The sequence below is a fragment of the Palaemon carinicauda genome, chromosome 35 (assembly GCF_036898095.1).
Source record: "Palaemon carinicauda isolate YSFRI2023 chromosome 35, ASM3689809v2, whole genome shotgun sequence".
In the NCBI taxonomy this organism is placed as follows: Eukaryota; Metazoa; Arthropoda; class Malacostraca; order Decapoda; family Palaemonidae; genus Palaemon; species Palaemon carinicauda.
The window spans coordinates 29,976,000-30,002,501 of record NC_090759.1 but is presented as its reverse complement, the minus strand read 5'-3'; the positions used below and the strand labels follow the sequence as shown (position 1 = coordinate 30,002,501).

Genomic DNA, 26,502 nt, shown 5'->3' with positions numbered 1-26,502 from the left:
TAAGCTTAGTTAATCTGGTAAGATATGATATCTCCCTAGTGAAATTTTTGAATCTCTCTCAAATTTGCTAAGTAACAAACATTCTTTTATCAGTTATTGATATCTTGTCCCCCTCATGTTTCCACAAGTATGCCTATGCTGTACTGCACCGGTGTCCGAAAACTTACCAGTGTGTTTCCTGATTCTGAAGGGCCTTGAAGATTGCTACAAGCTCCGACATGTTTAATTAAAACAGTGGATCCCTTTGATGTCCATTTCTCCCTGGTATAACCAGTTTAATTAAAACAGTGAATCCCTTTGACGTCCATTTCTCCCTGGTATAACCGAACGAGATCAATCCAACAACTAGATAGTTAAACACTGTTCTCATCACTGGAATAGATTGTCTACAGTATCACGAATTCCAGTTAAAATTGAGAATAGATTTTAAAGGTCTTGTGTTAAGGCGCCTATCAGTTCCCTGAATTCACCATTGAACTTTAAATAATAGAAGGAAAGAGTGAATCCTCTTTTCTGACAAAACCCAACAAAGGTTTGCTATTAGCATCCCCAAATACAAAATCAAATAAATTTGCACCACTAAAAACTTTCAAATTGACCCGAAACTGCACTTGTTGAAGCTACATACTTTTTAAATGCTTGTCAATAATAGTCAGTTGCCAGGTATAACAAAACTCTTGAGCCAAGGATTTGTCGCTGTTGAAAACTGTCCCCGTCATCCTAATAAACACTTTGGTTTAGACCAAAAAATCAGCGCTTACATTGGTAAACCAAACTTCTAACCAAATGAAGGAATTTGTATAAAGATGGACAGGAATGGGAAAATGTGCATCTGTCAAGTATATGGAAAACATTCAAGCTCGCTAATTGCATAAAGAATATTGTTATAATATAAACTTTAGAGATTTGAGGCAGAACTGGTCTCCAAACCCACTGTGCTTTGAAGACGAGGAATAACCTAATCCTAAAATAGGAGATAGGTTTAAAACTTCCTCTATCTCATTAACCAAAATCTTCACAATATCCAGATTGAACGTATCTTATTTTCTAGCTAACTAGGATATGGAAATGTTTTTTTGGATAAGTGAAGACTGGAGGATAGAGGAATATGGGAACCTTCTTTGAACTACAGCCAGGACTCGCAGATCAGGACGAAGCCTCTCACAGCATTCATGTCGGATAAAGATGGGGAAAACTTTATATTTTTGTTCTACCCATACTGCATGACTGATTCTCAATTAGGAACCCTTTCATATTAAGTTTTTATATTGCCCTGTTCTCTTGCTCTCCTGACTATTTGGGGAGCCCTTCCAACCATAACCAAGCCTACTTGGACATTTGCAGCATGTTACTGTTGGTAGATGCTCCTTGTTTCTTCGCTTCAGTAGAGTTAATTTCTTTGCTTTACTAGAGTCATTCGAAGTATATTAAATGAAAGAAAACTGTAATTTTTCCATTTGGTAGGGGTAATGTCGACATAACTAAGCATCCAGAGACAAAACAAATATAAACATCGTGAGGTTCGTAGAAATGTGTATAGAGCATTGTAGATGAATAAATAGTAATTGGGCAACTGCATGGAAAATTAAACCAGCAAGCCTAGTTTACTTTGAGGATTTCATACATTATTGGCTGACAGATGAGACAACCGGTAAGAGCGCCCTGTTCAGTATAATAGATGCTGATGGGGTCGACCTTACGATCAAACTCCTCCAGTCTGCTGCAGCATTCAGTATCCCACATAGTTCAGTTTGCATTTTTACATAAGTACCTAATGTTGCTGTGCATATTTTTGTTAGGTGTTGGTTTGGATTTTTTTTTTTTTTTAATTTTAAATTTTAAGCCCTGCGATATTGCTGAAACTTCTGCACCTTCAAGGGGATTTGTCAGAGAAACTAAGTGCCAGGTTAAGATGCTTACTATCACAGAGAAGGTGTAACTCCTTAACATGGCTCAGTAAAGAATATGATCTCTAGGTGTAGGCCACCATTGTCAGCAATGAACCCATCATTCTGTATATCAAGGACAGTATATACAAGGGCAATGGACCATTTGACTTTTGAGACTGCAAAAAGGTTGGTTACTCTTTATAAAAAAAGCTATGGTAAGGATGGAGTCTGCTTTAGTCCTTTGGATCCAGTAACTGGAGGAAGAACAATATTGTACTGGATTCCAGCTAGATACACAAGAAGGCTAGGCAGCTCTGTGACAAGTTTACAGATGGCAGTGATGACCCAGAACCAGGACTATCTTTGGCAACTCCAACTAAGCCAATCGAGTTTAACCCTGGACAGTTAGCAGTGTGTTGGATTCGCCCCAAAATTTTGCGCAAAACCCATTTTCATCTTTGTGCGCATAGATGCCTCGCATGATCTCGCTTGTAACTGGGGACTGTGTAGTCGTTCACTGACCTCGGTGGAAGCAACATAAGTCACCTCTGCACCGCCGCCTTCACCCACTATTGCTCTCCAATGTTGTGAAAGATGCATATCTAACACCACATTACCGTAACTAGGGTAAGTCACGCAATTCCACGATTTTGCATTTTACATTACTGCATTATTACTTAGTGAAATGATTTTGTATTGTTTATTAGAGAATATCAGTGGATGGTGTAGCTACCCGTACTAATCACCATATTGGATTGGAGGGCAGCAAAAATGTAATTTTGAGCCTGATTTCTAATTTTTTATTTTTCTATTTTCAGATCTCGGCATGCCAAAGAAAAGCCTGATGGAGGAGGAGTATTTTCAAGTCCTTTTTGTGTTTAGCAATAAAGAGATTTCTACTGTGAATTTTAAGGCAGCAGGAGGAGGATGAGGTCCAACTTTTCGCTGCCGACGAGATGCAAGATTTAGCTGTCTCTCGCACAGTTCATTTGCATTCATCGCTCCTGGGCCTTCTTCAGCTGCTCTTGCCCCTTCTACTACTCGTCGTAGGTGTCCTTCAGCTGCTCCTGCACCTCCTTCAGTGTCTAATGGTCCTTCTCCAGTGTCTTCTGGTCCTTCTACAGTGAGTTCTGAGCCTTTTGCAGCATCTCATCTTGGATCTTCTGCTGCATCTCTTGTGCCTCCTGCAATGCCTACTGTACCTTTTTTAATGTCTGCTGTACATTTATCATCTGCTGTGCCTCTTTAAACCTCTTCTGTGTCTCCTTCAGTGTCTCCTGCAATTACAGAAGCTGTTCCTGCCCTTAGTCTCCTGTGAACTATGTCTGCCATCGCATGTGGTAAGTTTCACATTATATTTTAGACCAGTTTATTCTTATTAAATATAGTTTTTAACATTTTTACCCTCATGTAGGGTCATTGTAGATTACCTTTGGAAAATTTCATGCATAACTCAATTATTAGCATTCCAAATATGCCTTTCTTTTAGGTAAATTGTGAGTGATAAGGGTTACTTTGAAACTGCTTTTTCTTTCTTGTCTATAGTTACCAGATATAATTTTTAAAGGTTTTGTCATCTAGGATCATTGTAGATGACTTGGAAATCTCATCCAGATCTAGTAAGTATTACTACTATAAATATAGCCTTCCTCTCGCACCAAAAATTAGTTTTGTGTATAAAAAGATTAACTATTCTTCACAGATTTTGCACTTTTGCTCCGATCAACGATGTTTTTACATATATCAACCCAGGAATTCTTCTTTCAGGAAAGCATTATTAGTGGTTTATTTTAAAGTGTACAGTGCCTGTTATTTGACTAAATAATCATAATCATGTAAGTAAAGTGTTTTTATATTCAGCATTTTTTTTTTATTCTCCTTCACCAGTATTAAGTAGTCGCTATATTAATAAATTAAAATAAAAAATTACAATGGGAATGATAATTGGGTATAATCATCCAAAATGAAAGTAACGGATATGACACCACGCTACCTGTCCAAGGTTAATGTCAACGAGACCTTCCAGACCATCATCAAGCAAGGAGAATATTTGCACGGAGTCTTAAATATGAATGAGACTGGCCTCTTTGGGAAACTGATGCCATTGTGGGCTTTCATTATGGAGTATGAGGCCAGAATATCTAGATTTAGGGTGTACATAGATCTCTCACTTCAAATGTGTGGATAAGCTTGTTTAAAACAGCCAAGGCATTTTTGTCCAAAAAACCAAGAGCCCTGTAAAACAAAAACAAGAATCTAATGCCATTGCACTGAATCTACAGATAAAAGCACTGACATTGGATTAATTTCACTAGCGCTTCATCGCCAAAGTCGAGCTTTATATTGCTGAAAAAGGACTGGATTTCAAAGTACTCCTCCTATTGGAAAATGCTGGGAAACACTTGGTCAATCTGTTGTATGGAGGCGCAAAGAACCAATTCTCAACGCTGAGCTAGACATTCTTGTCCAACCCATATATCGAGGATTTTTGTTAGTTTGTTTAAGGCACTCTATGCATAAAACTCCTTGCAAGACCTGGTTGAGGCTATGGACTTGATAGTAACTTCTCACTGAAGGGGTGATGGTAACTTCTTATTGAAGGAGTACTGGTGTGAATACAGTATTACTCTCTCAAAATATTTAGAAGGCCATATAGAGAGGTAAAACAAAACTTTTCAATGCTTGCTGCAAGAAATTGCAGCCAGAAACTATGGACTATAAAAGGTTCTCTCCGGGTGAAAAAACTTCTGCAGTAGATGAGGCAATGAAGCTAGCAATGCAGTTGGGAAAAGATGGCTTCACCAATGTGATCAAGAACATTAATGACCTGATCAAGACTCACTTGTACTCATTATTAATTTAATATATTTTTTAAAGATGTGTGTACATTAAAAGTATATCAAGAGTTTTAAAAGTGTTTTAAGAACATAGAACGCATTTAAAAGTGTGGGGAGAATTTATAAAACATGTAGGTTTTGGGATGGGCTAACTGCAATAGTTGAGGGATTACAGTACTTATAAGTGTGCTTTAACTTAAACCAATCTTGAGAAACCCCTGTAGGGGATAATATCCTCGGTGCATCTCTATCGGTGAACTACAGGCCATTACTTAAGGTCTTTGCAGCATCTTTTCAGCCCAAGCTGCGCTTCCTGTTTACCCTTCTAATATATCTCTGCTTCCTTTCATTCTTCTTCCTGTCCAACATAAAAGTTTTACTAAATCTTGCAGCTGAGAGCTTTTACCATCCATTGGAGATATGGGCCTCAAGGCCTCCTTGGCACCAGTTATGGGCTTCATGGGACAAATTCATAAATCCAAATTTAGCTGCACTCATTTTAGCCCATCTACTTGACCTCCATTCAAAAGTACTTTAGTCCCTCTTGGCTCCACGGCACTGAATTGCCTCCCAAACCCTATTGCTGAATAGTTTATGTAGGCTATCCCAAGGCTCCACAGCACTGAATTGCCTCCCAAACCCCATTGCGGCATTGTTTATGTAGCTTTCCCAAATTCACAAATCCTATTGTGGATATGGCCGTGGCCTGAGACCGCAGTAAGGGCCACCGGAGGGTCGTATCTAAACAATATGAAGCCCGTCCCATGTAGTAAACAATATATAAATATAACAATAGAACGAAAGTCATTGAGAATCCCTCAAGCCGGAGTAGAACTCAAGGCGGAGTGGAAAACGTTCATAAACTACTCCCGAGCCGTAACGGGGAGAGGACAAACACGGACCAAAATAACGCTAACAATTGAAAAGTCACGAAAAATAAATAACTCGTAAGTTATCATCCACCCCGAGGGGGAGAGGTGAGGGAGGGAGAACCCGTTGAACGCACAAAACGGAAAACGGGAAATCCGCTCAACCACCAGAGCAAAGAAAGAAAACGAGATAAAGGGGTAACTCGTGACTGCGAACAGAAAACGGGGACCCCAATCTCTCGCTCTCTTGGACACAAAAACAGGACTAAAAATCACACAACACTATTATAAACGTATAAAATAAAAATGTACATCCATATAACACTACGATCGAAGAATAGCATCTGCTAAAACTTTAAATAAATAGCACAGTCGAGTGACGAACGCCTCGGGCGGTTACTAAACAAAAACAAAGCTAAATCGCTATCTCGTTCGTAGGCTGGACTTACTAGCAAAAAGTACCATGAGCATAAATACACAAAAAAATAAAAATAATAACGGTTCTAAAGGCATAAGGCCAGGGGCTTAACCAAGAACCTAAGTGACAGAGTACTAAACGGGCAGATAAAGATGAATTCCCAAACAAGTGAACAAACAATGGCCGCCATGAAAGGCCAGACGGGAATTATAAAACAGACTATACTGGATATAAAACAAAAGCCCGGTACAATAAAATACTGTCAAAACAAACTATGGTACTTAACATTGGAATGTGTGAAGATGGAGCTTCGGACATGACAAAATAAATCCATGACTGTTAAAAACGATCGAGAGCACCACAAATTACACACTATTCTATCAGTCCAAAAAGAAGGATGTTGTTCAGATGGCGCTCGCGTCGTGGCGTGGGTGGTGTGGCGCTGGTGGTTGGCAAGGGCCTTTGTATCGGCCCATCCCTTTGACGAAGGAATTAACTAAATGGAAGACAACCTGTGAATAGTGGATTTCACGCGCCTTTGCTTTATACACGACACCCTAAAGGTGCTCGCGCGAGGGTTGTAACCTCAGCATTCCATGCTTTTATCTTTCTCTGGTATAATTGGAAGGTTTTATCAGAAAAGGTATATAAGAAGGACTCTTTTCACCGGGCGCCACAGGTCTCTCCCCAGAAATAGATTTTTCCTTCGTCAAAATCCCTTTTATAGTCTTATGCCTCGAGAGAGATTTTCAACCCTTGTAAATATTATTTAATTGATGTTTAGAATTAACTCAATTTTGGTAATGGGGTTTTTATACCACTTGAGGTAAGATTAGTTTTAACTTACTAGAATTGGTAGACTGTTGAGTATTAGTTTTTAAACTAGTCATAACTTTTGTTTTGAATTATAGGTAACCCTGAAAGGCTTGTCTAAGCGATCGGAAGCTACTGTATTGCATATACGTAATTTAGCTGCTTGGCCAACTGATGAAGGATCCAATTTTACTGTTTCTGATGTGCACCAATCCCCCTTCTGCAAGTCAAGTAGAAGTTTTATCCTTGCAGTTATTGAATGTGATTTTTCGTCTGTACCAGAAGTAAGTTTACATAAATGTTTTTATTTTCAAAGGATATAGTTAATCTTTTGCGTTATTTCTATAATTGCCTTGCTATTGTTAATTTACAGGTATCGGTGATACTCATTCAGTATATTGTTAACTTAGGTGAAGTGTACTTGAAAGACCAAATAATGTAAGAAAAACTAATTCTTGATTCAAAACGAAGTAAGTCATTGGTGTACAATATCAATAGATCTAGTACTAATGTATAAAAGTGACCCTGAGGATTATCTTCAGTGAGTTGTTCTGCAAGTGTTCCCTTGACCCCCACTAGCCCTCATCCCATTGATTACCATTAAGGTTTTCCATGGTAATTTTCCCCTTTTATATTACAGCTTCCAATCATAGCTGCCACCTTGGCTAGCATCCTCACATTTTTGTACTGTATTTTGTAGTGGGAGGCTGCCTTTACACAAAGTATATTGAACACTTGATGGCCTCAGAAGTTTAAAATTGTGAAATATTTAGATATTGCACAGAAATTTTAGCATCTAGGGTACATATTGGAGGCCTTTCTGTATGCAAATAGAATTTTCGTTTCTAATTTCTATACTTGCCTGAATTTCACATTGCTTCTATTTCAGATGCTCTGTTTATTAGACCTTTACCCCTAAGATATTAAGATTTTCCCATTTTCTTTCCCTTTAAGGGGCCTGGATGGTATGCTAATATGAGGGTATAGAAAGAAAAACACAAATTTTACCCCAGGGAAATGGAAGTCTCTTGATAGACACAGTCCCCATTACAAGGTGTAAGGTTAAAAACACTTACAACATTGAATGGTCATAGCGTAAAATGCGTTTCACACCCTACTTTCAATCAGAGTAGAGGTGTGACATATGCTCCAGAATTGTTGGATATAGAAGAAAAAGAAATTGAGGATGAACTGAAAAATCAAGGAGTAGTTAAAGTAGTCAGAATGAGAAAGAGAGTTGGAGAACAAAGTATCCCTCTTGCTACTCTGATTATAACATTTGATCAATGCCGATTACCAAATGTTATAAAAGCTGGTTGGCTATCTTTGAAGGTAAAACCATATATCCCGTCACCATTGCGATGTTATCATTGCCAAATGTATGGCCATTTAAGCCAGAAATGTAAAGAAAAACTAAACAATAAGCCAGCTGTTTGTGCCAACTGTGGAAAAAGTAGTCATGGAGTATGCATAGAAAACCCTAATTGCATACATTGTGGGGAAGCACACCCAGCTACATCTAAAAGCTGTGTAAAGTTTATTTTTGAAAAAGAAATTCAGGATTCATTGTCCATGTCCGACGCAAGTTTGAGGACATGGTTCAGAGACCAAGAGACCCCTTGATCTTGGAAGCTATTTCTCTTACCTTTTTGGAAGGAAGAGACAGCGTGTGCTTCGAAAGGTCCCACTGAATGCCTAACCATTCTAAATGGCGGGACTTTTGGAGATTGACCCGAAATCCCAGGTTGGCGAGAAATCGAAGTACTTTCTTCGTAGCTCTGTTGCCTTCCATGGCCGACCGGGCCCAAATGAGCCAATTGTCCAGATAAGCAATGATCTGTATCCCTTGCTTCCTGAGTTATTCTAACAATGTCTCACAGTTTCGTGAATATCCTGGGAGCAATGTTGAGGCCGAAGGGCATGACTTTGAACGCAAAGGCTTTCCTGCCTAGGCGGAAACCTAGATAAGGAGAGAAGTTTCGAGCTATTGGCACATGATAATAGGCGTCGGTAAGGTCGATAGAGGTGGTGACGGCCCCACGGGGAAGTAAGGTCCGCACCTGAGAGATAGTCAACATCTGGAACTTGTCGCAGAGAATGTAAGAGTTTAGTTTTGACAAGTCCAGGTCCACTCTCAATGCCGACGAGCCTTTCTTCGGAATTGTGAACAGGCGGCCTTGGAACTTCAGTGATCGAACCCGTTTGATTGCTTTCTTCTTGAGTAACTCTGTGGTGTACTCTTTCAGGATGGGAGTGGGTTTCTGGAAGGTCACTGGTGGAGGAGGAGAACCTTGTGGCCATTTCCACCCCAAACCTTTAGAAATTATGCTATGAGCCCACGGACTGAAGGTCTAATGGTCTCGAAAGTGGTAAAGTCTCCCCCCCTACCGGGACGACCTCATTGTGAGGGAGTGAATCTAGGTCCTTTCCCTCCCCGAGCACCCCTTGTCCTAGGTCCGCCTCGTTGGCGGAACTGTCCTCTACCCCTGTAGCTTCCTCTCTGGTGTCCACGAAAGGAACCTGAGGGTTCGTAGCTAGGGTTGTATGCAGGCGAGGGCATCCAAACGGGGTTAGGTTGTGTACCTGGGGGATCAGTGAGGTAGACCACCTGTTGAGGGGGATTTGGATGCAGACACGTCGAAGCAGAGGGAGACTGTGATGTCGAGTGGGTAACTGACGATTGATGGTAGTGACCCCGGTTCGTCTTGTAAGGGGTAAATCTCTGCTTCTTCTTGAAGAAAGCTTGCTTTTGGGCTTCGACCTTCTTTTTGGCAGTGAGGCCCCACCTCACCTGCAAATTTTGGTTTGCTCTCGCAGAGTCTTGTAGAACCTTGTTCACCTCCTCCTGAGGGAAGAGGGTTTTACCCCAGCAGGAGGAAGCTATCAGCTTGTTTGGTTCATGTCTGATAGAGGCCTCAGACAGAACGTATTTCCTACAACTAACCCGAGCAGACCACAAAGCGTGTTGGTTGATTTGGTAGGACAGAGATAGGTTCTTCGTGAATATCCGAAACAAGGTCTCAGTGGGATAAAGCGAGGCTAGGGAATCCGCGAGGTGGGGTCCGTCTCTTTAAGAGCCGGCATGGCAGAACCTTCTTTGACAGCTTGAATAGTAAGACCTGTCAATTTATCCGTAATAGGCAAGGTAATAATGGGAGCTTGTAAATATGGCGTAGGCCCCATTGTGTGGGGTGAGCTTGGAATTAGCGTACCCCCAGACCGACAACGTCCTGGCCCAGACAGCTTGGGCCTGCTCTTTAGGAAATATTACCGTTTCCTTCGGTACCTTGTCTAACCTAACCAAGGCATGCTCTTTCAAACGGATGAATCCGTTGAATGGGAATTCTAGTCCCGGAGGGTAAATTCTAGGTCTTCTAGATGGCTCCGTCATAGCTCCTTGACTTGCCCTAGAATGTGTTGTATCTGCTGTTGTATCTGCTCTTTAACCATATCCCTGATCAGGTCGGCGGGGAAGGAGGGATCCTGAGCACGACCCGCTGACGAACCCCTGGACTTAGCGGACTTCGTCTTTTAGCAGTCACGGTTTTATGCAAAGTAATATGAACATCAGGATCCTTTAAAGGTCCAGGGACCGGTGACGCAGGTAATGGCAAAGCTGAAGGCTTAAAACTCATCACCACCTACCTGCTCGTCCATGGGTTCGACGTCCAACTCTAGAGAGGACACGTCCTCCGCCAATAAAGCTTCCTCTTCCGTTGGGATGGTTGCTCTAACTGCCTCAATTAACGGGGCCGCTGTCTCCGGTGGAACTGCCGCAGTAGTAGAGCCCGGGAACAGTCGAGAGGCCATGTCTCCGTCGAGGAGATAGGGTGCGCCAGATGGAGCATTCCTTCCAAAGCTTGACACCCAAGGTCGGAGAGCAGCTCTTGCAGCCCGGAGAGATTCATCATCAGCCTGAAAGAGGTGAGGGGATTAGTGATGAAGGAGAAGACCGTTCTCCGCAATAAGCGATGTACAGCATACATATATAAAGAACAAATTAAATCATCGCCAAAGGATACTAAAAGGAACAAATTAGAACCAACTTACATCATCGTTCAGGAGTAGGGACGACAGCTCGTAGCAGAGCGTGCATGACTCCTGGAACCATACCATGTAGGGGCCTTGTCCCGGTTCCCGAGAGAAGGGTATGGCACAATGCGCATAAGACCGGCATAGGTCTTGGCCCAGGGGATCATTAAAGGCAGCGGGGCAGCTCTTGGCAGCGCAGCGGACCTTCTGTAAAAGAAAGGAGACATAAGTCTGGATGTTCCTTGAGACTCTGGTCAGTGATCCTATTCACAGGCTGGGATCAACCAAATTATCTATAAAACAATAATATATATGTATATGTATATATTTGTACATGTATATAATATATATGTATATATTTATGCATATATTTAATTATATATATATATATGGATAAATATCCATACATCGTGTTCAAATAGAAATAAATTTCTACTTCATACTTGGGATCGAACGCTAGCCCCTTCTAATGAAAAGGCCAGGTCGAAACCAACCATTCCATGAGAGGCCATTTTTCTGGATAACATTAATTGTGTGTGCCTAACATGGTTCTATAATTGCTAGCTAGAGCTACAAATTAATATATTAAAGTCAAGTAACCACGTAACATGTAACTATAAACCTCATCAGTAAAATGTTAACCTCGGTTCTGAACGTCTAAGTGATCTCCGGTGAAGCCGGAGATCCGGTGACAAAGGTCCGTAATAATGAAATTGTGAACATCAGCGGTAAGATAATGTTAACCTCAATGCTGAACGTCTGAGTAATCTCCGGTGAAGTCGGAGATCCGGTGAAAAAGGACCGTAATAATGAAATTGTGATTAATCATGAATAAGGTTCGTGTGCACAAGGCCGAAGCCGGAGTCTGAGTGCCGGGTTTCACCGTTGCACTCCAAATATCTGACTAGTTTCCAACCCAATGAGTATCCATTATAGCGGAGTAGAACTCAAGGCGGAGAGGGTGAACGTTCCGAAGAGAACGGAACACGGGTGGCGGCATAAAGCGAGCCCAAAGTAACGACTCATACACGAACGGAACCTATTAATAATGCTAGCTATATTAACAGTAACCACATCAATAAAACGTAAATATCATCAAACGTAATATCATAAACCCGTAGAAGAAGAGGGAGAAGGGATAACTCGTGATAACACGATAAACGGGAAATCCACCTCTTCTTACTCGAGATTAAGAAAGAAAACGAGAGAAAGGGTAACTTGTAACTGTAGTAACAGAACATGAGAACTCCATGCTCACGCTCTCATGGTTACATTATAAAGAACCAAAAGCACACAATATGATATAAGAATAATAATAAAATTGTAATAACCAAGAACAAAGAATAACGACAGCGTAACAAATAAATATAGATAGTCTAAAAACGACCACCTTCCCGAGCCAGGTACTTAAACTATAACAAAGGCAAGAACGTTATTCTTCGTTCGTCCAAATTGGACTTGCTAGCAAAAAAAAAAGAAAAAAAAATACCATAGTAAAAACAATAATAAAATGATAAGAATAATGGTCATAAATCGTAAGTGATATAACCTAGATGACTGAGTACCAGATGGGCAATATTAACTTGAAATACCAGCGAAGCGAACAACGCCAAAATGGCTGCCAACACTGAGGAAGGCCAAGCCGCTCCCAAAATTAAAATCCACATTACTGGAAAGAGAATAAATGCCCGGTACTGAAAAAAGCTGTCAAAACAAACTCTGGTACTGTACTTAACATTGGTAAAGGTGAAGTAGCAGCGTCAGTCATGATGAATTAACGCCAAACACGGGAAAAAAACAGAGCACAAACAACACAACTACGCGAGCAAGTCCAAAACAGAAGGATATCCTAGAGGGCGTTCGTGTTAAGTGTCGGTGGCGTGGTCCAAGTGTGGTTTCTAGGGCTTCTGTTACGGCCCTTCCCTTTGATGAAGGAATTATCTAAATGGAAGACAGCCTGTGAATAGTGGTTTTCACACGCCCCTGATGTATACACGACACCCACAAGGTGCTCGCGTGAGGGTAGTAACCTCTGCATTCCATGCTTTTATCTTTCTCTGGTATATTTGGAAGATTTATATCAGAAAAGTGTAAAGAAGGACCTTTTCACCGGCCGTCACAGATCGACCCAGAAAATAACTTTTGTTATAAAACTGTATATTAAGACTCTAGTTTTACATATTCATTTTCCCCCCTCCAACCAGGTTACCCTGAACCAAATCACAGTTTACATTATGATTGTGTTTATCACTTATTCATAGTGGTGTGTGATTTGTCCGTATTCAAGTTTTGTATTAAACTTTGTTATAACATGTATTTTATCCCTGGTGTACATGCATACCTCTAGTTGTGTGTACTCCTTTGATAATGGCTAAACAGTAAAGCCTTTATTTCTTTGTGCTACTAAATGAGAAATTAGTAAGGAAAATCAGAATTATCAAAAAATTAGCTCAAAATTTCACTGGTGCCAGCCAGTAATATAAAGATAGTAACAATAGTGCAGCTGATAACTAGCTTTCTTCATGATTATTGGTCTGTTAATAGAAATTCTTATGAACTCACAGCATGGCTGATGTGCACTTAGATGATTGTGCTTGTACCACAGTTAACCTGCATTAGTGAATGTGCTTCGCTATGTGTATGGCTTAAGGTGCTTTGGTTACATGAGCTTTTTATCACAGGCTACATGAAATATTCATAACCTCTTCACGTCAGTGCATGTATTTCAGTATGGTTCTGAAACAAATAAATGAATTGTATTTAAATAGTTTGTTATTAATTTTTTGTAGTTATAACAATGTGTTTAATATTTATACCTAAAAACTGCATAATTTTGGTAAGAAAGAATCAAGAATATATTTTATAGAATTATTAAATCCACAGGCAGTAGTAAAAGTTGATATTAAAAACAGTGTTGGATTTACTGTAGAAGTTTCTTCAGCTGCTTTGGTGAAATTGTACCCTTCTTGTGTTTCAAAGGTAAGATTGTTATAAAGTTTGCCCTCTTGTAAAGTTATAAGTCGGTTATCAAAAGTTTTTGATTCAATAGGTCAGTGTAGTTTGTATTTTCCATATTTTCAAACATTTAGCATTTCAACCCTAATAGTGGCTTTTTGACATGCATAAGTCATAATTTTAGCTACTGCTTTATATATTAAATTTGAATGAAAAAATGTATGAAAATGTTGATTAGGTGTGAAGTAAAAGATTTATTTTACTCCTTAATGGCACAGGTTGTTTTGGCCAACGTCACTAAAGCCACAACAGTTGATAGTGAAGACGCATGTGAAACATGGCTAGAAGCTGTTGGAGTCAGTTTCGATAATATAACTTCAGGAGTTCGTGATATTGCCTTGAGAAACTGCTCTGTAGAACTATTTTCTCTGGACCGTGCGCTTCGAGATGTTGATCTTGAGGATACACATGTTGAGATGATGATTGGCATTCACTGGACAGAGTATGAGGGCATATTTAATAATAGCTATTTAGGTACTTTAGAAGACATTATTGTCTCAAGCCACATGAAGATGCTTGACACCACAATAAACCAGATTCAACCTAGAGGTATCACAGTTCTCGGGCATGGAGTAATATCGGGATGTAACATCAACAAAATCGGTCCTGAAGGAATCACAGTGTTAGGAAAGCTTCGCATAGAAAACACTACAGTAGGAAACATTTCTAAAAGAGGAATCGTTGTTCAAGACGGCATTCTCTTTCTTTCTAATGTCAATATTGCATTATCAGAAGAGTTAAGTATAGTGGCAACTGAAAATGGTGCGGTTGCTATGAAAAATGTCTCAGTGGCTGGCAAGAGAATTTATTGGCATGGTTATATAGCTGACAGTTTGAAAATGCATGAATATTCTGTAATATTTTTGAATAAGTTTGCTGAGGAGGATCACAATGTATCTTCAATTTTTAAAGAAAGTCCTTTTGATTCTTCCCATTCGGAAATTTCTCAGATTAATCCAACAGTATCGATTGTATCCTCATTGTCAAAGACAGCAACAATAACTGTTGATGGGTATTCTTCAGATGCACCTGCTGAAGTAACTTCATTGCAGCTATCTTGGAAAAATGCTACACTGATCTTGGCTGCAATTTCGTTGCTACTAATTGGGTGCTGTGCACTTCTGATGATAAAATTAATCAAGTAAGTAATTTCTAAACTATTTTTTTTTTTAAAGAATCTAGTGACTAAATAAATTTATTTTATAATTGCTATAGTAGTACTCTTAATCTCATTACTACACTAAGAGAATTAAGATTATTTTTTGAATACTGCACGTATGCTCTCTTAAAATTTAATGCAGTACCTTGTTCCACAATTACCCTGTTTTGCCAGTCTATAAACATGTTAAGCTCTGAATTCTAAGTTATATATTGTACAGTTCAATCACATTTAATTAGTCCAAAAAAAAATTACAGCAAGAAAATATGTTTATACACATCTGATGCTCCAGAAGCATCAGATATGTATAGAAATAAAGCTCGGTTTACTAATGTTTACCCCAAATATTTAGTAAAATCTTGCCCTTTTCTTTTCTTTAAATAGATAAGTGCCCCCCCTCCCAGTAAAGTAGTGAAACAACCAGTTTTCTGGGGCGGCCTGTGACGGCCGGTGAGAAAGGTCCTTCCTTATACCTTTCCTAATATAAATCTTCCAAATATACTAGAGAAAGATAAAAGCATGGAATGCAGAGGTTACAACCCTCGCGCGAACACCTTGTAGGTGTCGTGTATTAAACAAAGGCGTGTGAAAAACCACTATTCACAGGTTGTCTTCCATTTAGATAATCCCTTCATCAATGGGGAGGGCCGCAACAGGCCCTAGAGAACACAGTTGAACTCCCCAACGACACCTACCACGCGGGCCCTCTAGCACATCCTTCTGAAATTGGACTTGCAACAAGTCGAGTATTTTTTGGGCACAGTGTTTTTTCGAAGAGTTTCTCGTTATTTCAACATGACTGACGTTGTTACTTCACCCTTACCAATGTTAAGTACCATAGTTTGTTTTGGCAGCTTTTGGCAGTACCGGGCATTTGTTCTGTTTCCAATATGGTGGTTTTTTAGTTTTGGAAGCGATTGTCCTGCCGAGGTATCGGCAGCCATTTTGGGTATGTTCGCTTCGGTAAATTTTCTAGTTATTTTTGCCCATCTGGTACTCTGTCAGCTAGGTTATATCACTTACGTTTTATGGCCTTTTGTGTTATCATTAATTATTATTAGTTTTTACTATGGTATTTATTTGCTTGCAAGTCCAATTTGGACCTACGAAGAATAGCGATTTAAAGATAGCGTTTTAAAGCATAGTAGCGATTTAAAGTTTAGCGATTTAGTCTGTTAATTTGTACCCTGGAGGGTTCGTTTTAGACTATATCCTTGTTTATTTGTTACGTTGTCGTTATTCTTCGTTATTACTATTACTAAGAAAAAGCAATCAATTTTATTAATTTTCTTATTTTAGTGTGTGATGTTAGTTTTTTATTATGTAACCTTGAGAGCGAAAGCATAGAGTGCTCGTTTCCTGTTCTACAGGTATGAGTTATCCTTTCTCTCGTTTTCTTTGAGTAAGAGAGGTGAATTTCCCGTTCTCCGTTTTTATACGATCACGAGTTATTCAGGCCTCCTCTCAGTATCAGAGTTGATGATAGTACGTTTAATATTATAAACGATTTATTGATGTGGTTACTGTACTGTTAATATAGCTAACACTATTATTAGGTACGTTAGTGTATGAGTCATTAATTGGGGTCGTTTTATACCGACACCCTTAGCTCCGCCTTGAGTTATACTCCGCTATAATGGATACTCGTTGGGTGAGAACTAGTTATCGTTCCGGAGCAGATTTTTGGAGTGCAACGGTGAAATCCGGCACTCGGACTCCGGCTGAAGCCTTTTACACACGAACCTTTGTCATGTTTGATCACAATTACACCGTTACGGCCCCCGTTTTCATCGTATCTCCGGCTTCACTGGAGATAACTCATTCATTGAGGTTAATGTTATCGTACCGGAGACGGTCACGATATCACGATGACGGGCCTTTGCTACCGGACCTCCGGTACAAACAGAGATCAAGCAGGCGTCCAGAACCGGAGTTAACAGTGTGATACCGATGAAGTTTAGAGATTCATGTTACGTGGTTACTGGTTTCTATTATAATTTCTTAATTTATTAAGGTGTTAGCTACTACCATACTCACACATAATTGAGATTTAAGTGTTTCTGATTCATAAGTCAATGACAAGAATCTCTAGGAACATCCAGACTTATGTCTTCTTTCTTTTTACAGAAAGTCCGCTGCACTGCCAGGGGCTGCTCCGCTGCCTTTACTGATCCCATGGGCCATGATCTATGCCGGGCCCATGCCCATTGCGCCATATCCTTCTCTCGGGAACCGGGACAAGCCCCCTATACGATATGGTTTCCGGAGTCATGCATGCTCTTCTATGAGCTGTCAGCCCTACTCCTGAGCGAGGAGGTAAGTTGGTTCTAGTTTGTCCCTGTTAATATCCTTTGCGAAGAATTAATTGCTCTTTATATATTGACTTCAGTTTTGGCTTCATCATTAATTCCCCTCTCCTCTTTCAGGCTGATGATGAATCTCTCAGGGAGGCGAGAGCTACTCTCCGGCCTTGGGTGTCAGGGTTTGGGAGGAATGCGCCGGCTGGCGCACCCTATCTCCTTGATGGAGACATGGCTTCTCGCCTATTCCCAGGCTCTACTACTGCAGCAGTTCCACCGGAGACAGCGGCCCCGTTAATTAAGGTGGTTAGAGCAACCATTCTAACTGAGGAAGAGGTTTTAGTGACGGAGGCCGAGCCCTACCTAGGTCTGGACGAGGAACCCATGGATGAGCAGGTAGGTGGTGTTGAGTTGGTGGACCCCCTTTCACCCCACACTCCTTCCTCTACTACTTCCTTTAACGGCTTTGATAAACCTACGGCTTCTCCTCGAGGTCCCTCCGTTCCTGTACGACCCAAGGTGAAGCCACTACGTACTTTTAAGCCTACAGCTTTGCCATTATCAGTCACCGGTTCCGGGACCCTCAAAGGATCCTGATGTTCATATTACTATACCTAAAACCGTGACTCCTAAGAAGTCAAAGTCCACTAAGTCCAGGGCTTCGTTAGAGGATCAGGCTCGGGAGCCTCCTTTATCCGCCGCCATGGTCAGGGATATTGTGAAAGAACAGATACAACAGTATCTTCAACAGTCTAGGGCAGACCAAGGAGCTATGACGTAGCTCAAAGATATGGTGGCAAGTCTCATCCGTTCCGGAACTCAGATGCCCCCTCCTTCAGCCCCGGACGCATCGAAGTTACCTCCCTTCGAGAAAAACAACCCTTGGAGGTTTGCCTTACATGCTCCATATATTGATGGTGCCATAACTCGAGAGGGCATAGGCACCCGTCCTCTAGAGGACTTAGAATTTTACCCTCCGGGACTAGAATTCCCATTCAACGGCTTCGTCCGATTGAAAGAACATGCCTTGGTTAGGTTAGACAAGGTACCGAAGGAAACGGTAATATTCCCTAAAGAGCAGGCCCAAGCTTTCTGGGCCAGGACGTTGTCAGACTGGGGGTGCACTAATTCCAAGCTCACCCCACACAAAGGAGCCTACACCATATTTACAGCTTCTCCAGTTATTACCTTGCCTATTACAGATAAAGTGGCAGCTCTTACTTTTCAGGCTATCAAAGAAGGTTCTGCCATGCCGGCTCTTAAAGAGACCGATCCCACCTCCATGCTCATTCCGAGTACCGTTACTATCTGGGATGATGCCCCCGCTACTTTCACAGTAGGGAAGTTTGACCCAGACTGTGCCTCTAATCTGTTCTCCGAGAAGCTTCCTAAATTACCAGATATTCTTCTCAAGACTGAGTTTGAGGCACGGAATAGGTTGGCTAGGTCTCTCCACTCCATTACCTCCGTGGAGTCCCTAACCTCACTTTATCCGACCGAGACCATGTTCCGGGTATTCACAAAGAACCTGTCTCTGTCCTTCCAAATCGACTTACACGAGTTTTGTTCGGCTCGGGTTAGTTGCAGGAAGCACGTTCTTTCTGAGGCCTCGATCAGGCATGAACCGAATAGGCTGATAGCTTCCCCCTGCTGGGGTAAGAACCTTTTTCCTCAGGAGGAGGTGAACAAGGTACTACAAGACGCTGCAAGAGCAAATCAAAATTTGCAAGTGAGGTGGGGCCTCACTGCCAAAAAGAGGGTTGAAGGTCAAAAACAAACCTTCTTCAGGAAGAAACAGAGGTTTGCCCCTTACAAGACGAGCCGAGGTCACTACCAACAATCGCCGATTGCCCACTCGTCTTCAGTCTCCCACTGCTTCGTCTCCTCTACAGCCGAAGCACCCTCAACAGGTGGTCTACCTCACTGCTCCCCCAGGTACCCAACCCAACCTCGTTTGGATGCCCTCACCCGCATACAACCCTAGCTACGGACCCTCAGGTCCCTTTCGTGGACACCAGAGAGGTAGCTACAGGGCTAGAGAACAGTTCCGTCAACGAGGCGGACCTAGGACAAGGGGTTCTCGAGGAGGGAAAGAACCTAGATTCACTCCCTCGCAATGATATAGTTCCGGTAGGGGGGAGACTTTACCACTTTCGAGACCGTTGGACCTTCAGTCCGTGGGCTCACAGCATAGTCTCCAAAGGCTTGGGGTGGAAATGGTCACAAGGTTCTCCTCCTCCACCAGTGACCCTCTTCCAGAGACCCACAACCATTCTGAGAGAGTACACCACCGAGTTACTAAAGAAAAAAGCAGTCAAACGGGTTCGATCGCTGAAGTTCCAAGGCCGCCTGTTCACAGTTCCGAAGAAAGGCTCGTCGGCATTGAGAGTGGTCCTGGACTTGTCAAAGCTAAATTCTTACATCCTCTGCGACAAGTTCCGGATGTTGACCATCTCTCAGGTACGTACCCGGCTTCCCCGTGGGGCCGTCACCACCTCTATCGATCTTACCGACGCCTATTATCACGTACCAATAGCTCGAAACTTCTCTCCTTACCTAGGTTTCCGTCTAGGCAGGAAAGCCTTTGCATTCAAAGTCATGCCCTTCGGCCTCAACATTGCACCCAGGATATTCACGAAACTGGGAGAGACAGTGTTAGAACAACTCAGGAACCAAGGGATTCAGATCGTTGCTTATCTGGACGATTGGCTTATTTGGGCTCGGTCAGCCCTGGAGTGCAACAGAACTACGAAGAAAGTACTTCGTTTTCTCGCCAACCTGGGATTTCGGGTCAATCTCCAAAAATCCCGCCTACTTCCATCAGACCGCTTCGAATGGTTAGGCATACAGTGGGACCTTGCACGGCACAAGCTGGTTCTACCTCCCAAAAAGGTAAGAGAAATAGCTTCCAAGGTCAAGAATTTTCTAAAACACAAACAGGTGTCCAGAAGAGCCTTAGAAAGAATCCTCGGCCTTCTTCAATTCGCTTCAGTAACAGATCGCCTATTGAAAGCCAAACTCAGACATCAATCGAGTTTGGAGAAAGAGAGCCACAGTACCTTTAAGAGACAAGGTCTCGAAAATCCCCTCTGTCTTGAAAATGAGATTACAGCCATGGTCCGAACTGAAGAACCTCTCCAAATCTGTTCCTCTTCAATTCCCACCCCCACAAGTGACAATTCATACAGACGCGTCTCTGAGTGGATGGGGGGTTTACTACGAACGTCAGATGTTTCAGGGCTCTTGGTCACCCGCCTTGAAACACTTCCACATCAATGTTCTCGAAGCCATGGCAGTGTTCTTGACCCTGAAGAGACTCTCTCCTCCGAGGTCGACCCACATCAGAGTAGTGTCGGACAGCACAGCCGTAGTACACTGCATCAACAGAGGAGGATCCAAGTCGCCCAACCTGAATCAGATCCTGGTCGCTATCTTCGCCTTGGCAGCAGAAAAGAACTGGTTCCTGTCAGCAACCCACCTAGCGGGAGTCCAGAATGTGATAGCGGACTCACTATCCAGGACGAAACCACTGGAATCAGAATGGTCTCTGGACATAATTTCATTCCGGTGGATACTCAGGCTGGTTCCGGGCCTTCAGGTAGATCTATTCGCAACTCAGATGAATCACAAACTTCCTTGTTATGTGACACCAAACATGGACCCTCAGGCTTATGCCATAGACGCATTAACCCTGGATTGGAACCATTGGAGGAAGATTTACCTATTTCCACCAGTGAATCTTCTAATGAAAGTATTGCACAAACTACGCTCCTTCCGGGGGGCAGTGGCCTTAGTAGCACCTCACTGGCCAAAGAGCAGTTGGTTTCCTCTCCTCCTCGAGCTGAAACTCCGACCCTTCCGGATTCCATTCCCCAAACTAACCCAAGTAATTCAAACACAGACTGTGTCAGATTCCTCAAGGATAGCCAAAACCCTAACTTTGTGGACTTCATGAAGTTTGCAGCTCATAAAGACGCAAACATTGACCCGGAAAACGTTCTCTTCATCGAAGCGGACAAAAGGGACTCGACAATTCGTCAATATGATTCGGCTGTTAAGAAATTAGCAGGTTTCCTAAAGAATTCAGACCACACTCGTATGACTCCGAATTTAGCCATCTCGTTCTTTAGGTTCTTATTTGACAAGGGCTTGGCAGCTAGCACTATAACTACCATCAAGTCAGCTTTGAAGAAGATATTCCTGGTTGGGTTTAACATTAACCTAGCTGATTCCTATTTCTCATCTATTCCAAAAGCATGTGCTAGGCTTTGGCCGTTGGATCGGCCGCAAAAAGTCTCTTGGTCTCTGAACAATGTCCTCAAACTCGCGTCGGACACTGACAACGAGTCCTGCTCTTATATCACTCTGCTTAGGTAGTGAAACAACCAGTTAATGACAAGGAACACTAGAGTTTCTTTGTGATTTAGTTTTAAAGTCAAAGTATTTAATATTCATCAATTTTAAAAGTTAGTGGGAAGGAGGGTAGGCATGTACTGAATATGAACATCAGGCGAGTATAAAATTACTATTTTTAAAAATCCATTTATTTCTATGAACCTCAACTTTTCAAATTGCTGACTCCCTACACAGATGGAGGTAGGATGCCAGTAAAGAAAAGAAACTTTATATCCCTCGGTGCTCAACTTCGTAGGAGATAGAATATATTGTATTCTCGGATTCAGACGCTAGTAATTCCAGGTCCTTTTTAGTCCATAAGCCTTCTGTAATGCGCATACATGGTTCTCATGATTTGGTTTTCAATCTTGAGCCCATCCCTTATAAATGAAAATCTGTAAATTCAGGTTTTGCAAGTTGGTTGACCAGAGATGATGATGTAGGTAATCAAGCAGGGAAAGTACTTGATTAATTTTCTTGTTCTAACTGTATTCCTTGCTGGATTTTCTATCATTCCTGCATGGGAAAAGGTTTTTTTAATAGTCAAGTAGTACGATGCATTCCTCTCGGGGAAATTTTCAAATTATAGAATTTATGAAACTGGAGAATCTACACTCTAGAGTAAGCTTATGCATCTAGATAGAACTGACATTATATTCTCTCAATAGTTAGGGGGCCAGCCGGTAACCTAATATATTGTGGTATAGGGAAGGAAACTCAAAATCCTGAAAAAAGAGGAGCTTCGTATGGCAATGGAGAGTGCTTATACAAAATTTTTCGTCAAAATTCTCCTTACTTTCATAGCTCTAGGATAATTAGTAAAAGTATCTCAATGAGCTGAATACATTGATCCATACAAGGAAATGCAGTATTTATTATCGTAAATTTTGAGAATTACATTTTAATGCCAAACAAATTGAGCAATGGCATCTGTAGACATTCCTTTTGTCACAGTGTGTTTAGTCACTTGTCGTCAGTGCTAAGCAAAATTGTGGGTAGAGTAAATTTTAATTTTAATGACATTCCCTTTGCTTTACATCTTTGTTTTGGAAGGAATTTCATCTTGCCAGAGAAGAAGACATTCAAAACATCTTGCTAACATGCAGAAGAAAATTCTCTAATATTCGCATCATATCGGCAATATTAGTGGAGTTATGGAAGGGGAGAGTGAGTAAGTGAGAGTTAGGAAATGACATGGGGGATGAGGAGCAAGAAGCAAGATATTGTAAAAAGGGATCTTGGTATTAGATTGATGAAGTAAATATTATTTGTGTATTAATAACCAAAAAGAAATATAAACTTCAATAATCATTTTCTGGGCTCCGACCTGTGCCGCCCAGTGAAATGCTCCTTTTACATCATTTCTAAGGTATAACTGCTATGAATTTACGAGAGAAAAAATTGTATAGGAATGCTAGGTTGAACCCAGCTCGCTCGCCTAATAGGTGTCGGTATAATACTGGGGCGTGATAAATCACAACCAGAGGCCTCGCACCATTTAGATATCTCCTCCCAATGTCCCTGTTACAGCGAGGTGCCGTTCAACACCTAACTCTGATCTCTACTACCAACATTCCAACCCACGCCTGTGACGTCACTCCTTTATCATAGCACAACCCGTTCGTACGGTTTTATTTTTCGTGGTGGTTTTTCTCGGTTTTACCCAGGATTTATCTATGATGTCGGACTCTCTCTCCATCTAAGTTAAGTACCAGATCTATGAGTTTTGAGTCTTTGGAAGTAGCCTTGCCCTTAGTTTTTATTATATCTCAGTTTTTATTTGTTACTGTTCGCGGCCCTCTAGACTCTAGAGGCCGCCATCATGGCCGGCTACCTCCACTCGCTCGTTCTTAACGTCTTACAATTGGTCCTCTATACTAATTGTTTTTCGTTTCGAACCTTGCTGGGTATATTACCGTACACAACCACTGTTATTATTACAGTTTGATTATGGTATTTCTCACTAAGATCAGTCAGTATGATATTAGTCTACGTATCATAGTCGATGTTAGGTTGGCATGCCTGCTCGCCTTCGGGCGATCATAGTTGGTTACTTCACATTATTACATTTTAACCGAGGTGATATCTAATAGCAGATTACGATACAGTGTCTTATATTACCACCTAGTTATTTACTATAATTTGAGTGGGACTCTCGCGAGGCAGTTTTCAGTTTTGTGTATTCATTTCGATCGGCATCTACTCGATTCTGTCTCATGTTGGCCGCCCTGTCCAGGCGGTACCTACCCGCACTGGAGGGCTCGGCGTTATTTCCCTGCTTTTATCCTGCGTCCCCCTCTTACTATGATAGCCAACGGTTTTTATCGCATGCTTCCCTATTCATTATATTATACCATGTTATTATATCTACGTAATATTACCTAGTCATTATCCGTTATGATCATTCATTATTATCTGCCGTGGCTCTTCGACCAGGTTGGTACGCCTGGTCTCTCTGCCTCACGTGATCGCCTCCTGCCTCCCCATTGGCTTGTTCTCGTTGTAGGCGTCTGGCATCCCCCACCCACCCGCCTACCCCATCCCCACTCCAGGGATGCCTCTCGCCTCTACGAGGCTTGGAGTCAGCTGTTTTGTCTTATGGGTTGAGTCCTCTTGTTTCCCAGTCCCCTTCCCCCTCCCCCGGGGTGTCGACTGACTCTTCCCCCTACGGAACCGTGAACATTAGCGAGGCTGTATATATTTATTTATATGTATTTTTACGCTTACTCCTGCCCTTTCGTAGCCGTTCTTTCTCCGCCGTTCCGATTGGCCATCGATCGGCAGGAGTGATTTCTGCTATGCTAAGGGTTTTACAGCGTTTCCCCCGTGTCGTTCCGCACCCCACGGGACCCAGTTAATAGGATTCCCCCCACCCTTCCTGTGTGACGTTCCGCATACCACGGACCCCACACAATATTACCCTCTTTTATTGTAGGAATCCCTTGTGTAGCTTTCAAGCTTTGTTAAACTTTGTCGAGTTTTTTGAGTAGGTCCTTGCGACCGTCGGTGAGTCTCTAACTCTCGACACACACACACACACACACACACACACACACACACACACACACACACACACACACACACACACACACACCCAGGTTTGTCCCGCCTACCCCGGTAGGCTAGCATGACCCCCGGGTCTCTCAGTTGTCTCCCCGGAGCCAACGGTTTATTATTCACCATATTATTATTCATTTTATATATTTTCTACTCTACTTTTTTTCCCCTCTGAATGATCATAGCTAACAGATTTTTGTTATATTACCTTATTAGGTGTTTTATACTGGTCGCCCTTGTGGCTTAGAATACATTATTAAGTGTTTTATACTGATCGCCCTTGTGGCTTAGAATACATTTCTACCCAGCTGTTGCTGGTTTACCTTAAGCTCCCGGAGCCCCCGTGCTCCTCTAGACCTACCTACTACGGGATACTTATGTATCTTGATTTTACAGGTGGTCCGCTGTAAGATGACAGCCTGTGCGGCGGTCCTCCACCAAGCTTGCGACCACGATGTATGCAGGTCGCACGCCCACTGTGCTGTCCTTGTTGACGACCTGACCGTCTGTCACCCAGACAACTGTCTGGTTTGTTATAAGCTGGTTTCGACGCTCACCTCGAACTCGGTAAGTGGAGAGGCAGTTACTTTTAGATTTACATTTTAATCTTTGACATTTCTGTTATTCCCACTTTGTCTTCTAATCAATGACTCCGTTTTCACAAGATGATATTTAACCTTCACTTCCTACGTTGAAGTCTCTTGCCACTATTAACGGTCGATTCTCTTTCAGAGCTCCCAGCCAGCTAAGACTTCCGCCCTGGCGACCCTTAAGGTCTGGGTTGGCGGGTTCGCTCATAATGTTAAGGCTAAACAGCCTTACGTGCTGTCTGAAGAATGGTGTTCCCTCATCTACCTGAACGCCAAGTCATCGGCGGCGGTTCCGAAAGATGTAGCGGACCCCATCATTGCCAAGTTTGAGGCCTTGCTCCTAGCCCAGGACCAGGAAGAGATGGGCGGCAACCTGACGGAAGACGTCGCGGCTATTAGCCTCGATATTGAACCAATGGCCCTTGACGAACCGGAACCAGGTAGGGAGGTAGGTGAGGCAGGTGGGTCCGGGGCTAAGATTCCTCTCCTTAGCCCGACTTTGTCTTCTACTACTACTAACCATTCTTCTTTTCAGGGCTTCCCGGGGAAACACTGGGCTGATATCAGGCCTCGCCCAGTTACCCCGAAGATTAAGGCTCAACGTAGGCCTTTACTCAAGACCCGTAAGTCTTCAAAGTCTCCGAAGTCTGTCAAGACTTCTTCTAAGAGTCCCTAAAGACACTGCTGTTGCGTCTTCTTCTTCCTCTCATGGTTAGAGAACGACGCCAGCCTCCGTTGGCACCCCGGTGGTTTCCTTCGACCCGGAAGCTTTCTCCAAGCTTTTGTCCGAAATCGGGTCCATGATGTCAACCCTCACTGAGAGGGTACAAAATGAGAGGTTAGTAGAAAGCCTCATGCGCTCGGGACTGCCACAACAGCAGCAATTTGCCATCCCCGACGCCTCTAAGCTCCCGGAATTCACGAAGAATAATCCATGGAAGATGGCTCTGCATTCTCCGTTCAAGGATGGCATGCTGACCATCGAAGGTTTTGGCACCCGGCCCGTTGAGGACTTTGAGTTCTACCCTCCGGGCCTCCAATTCCCCTTCCCCGGCTTCGCTCGTTTGACCGAGGAAGCTCTTATTCGTTTAGACAAAGTTCCCAGGGAGACTGTCATCTACCCTAAGG

At 42.3% G+C, this 26,502-nt stretch overlaps 1 protein-coding gene across 1 annotated transcript in view; it reads left to right on the top strand.

Moving 5' to 3' along the window:
* LOC137627680 (uncharacterized) overlaps positions 1–26,502 on the top strand; it is a 180,797-nt gene that overhangs the window by 136,529 nt on the left and 17,766 nt on the right. The window contains exons 7-9 of the mRNA XM_068358880.1: positions 6,925–7,110; positions 13,742–13,837; positions 14,092–15,014. Of these exons, the coding sequence (XP_068214981.1) occupies positions 6,925–7,110; positions 13,742–13,837; positions 14,092–15,014 (1,205 nt within the window). The remainder of the gene's footprint in view (positions 1–6,924; positions 7,111–13,741; positions 13,838–14,091; positions 15,015–26,502) is intronic.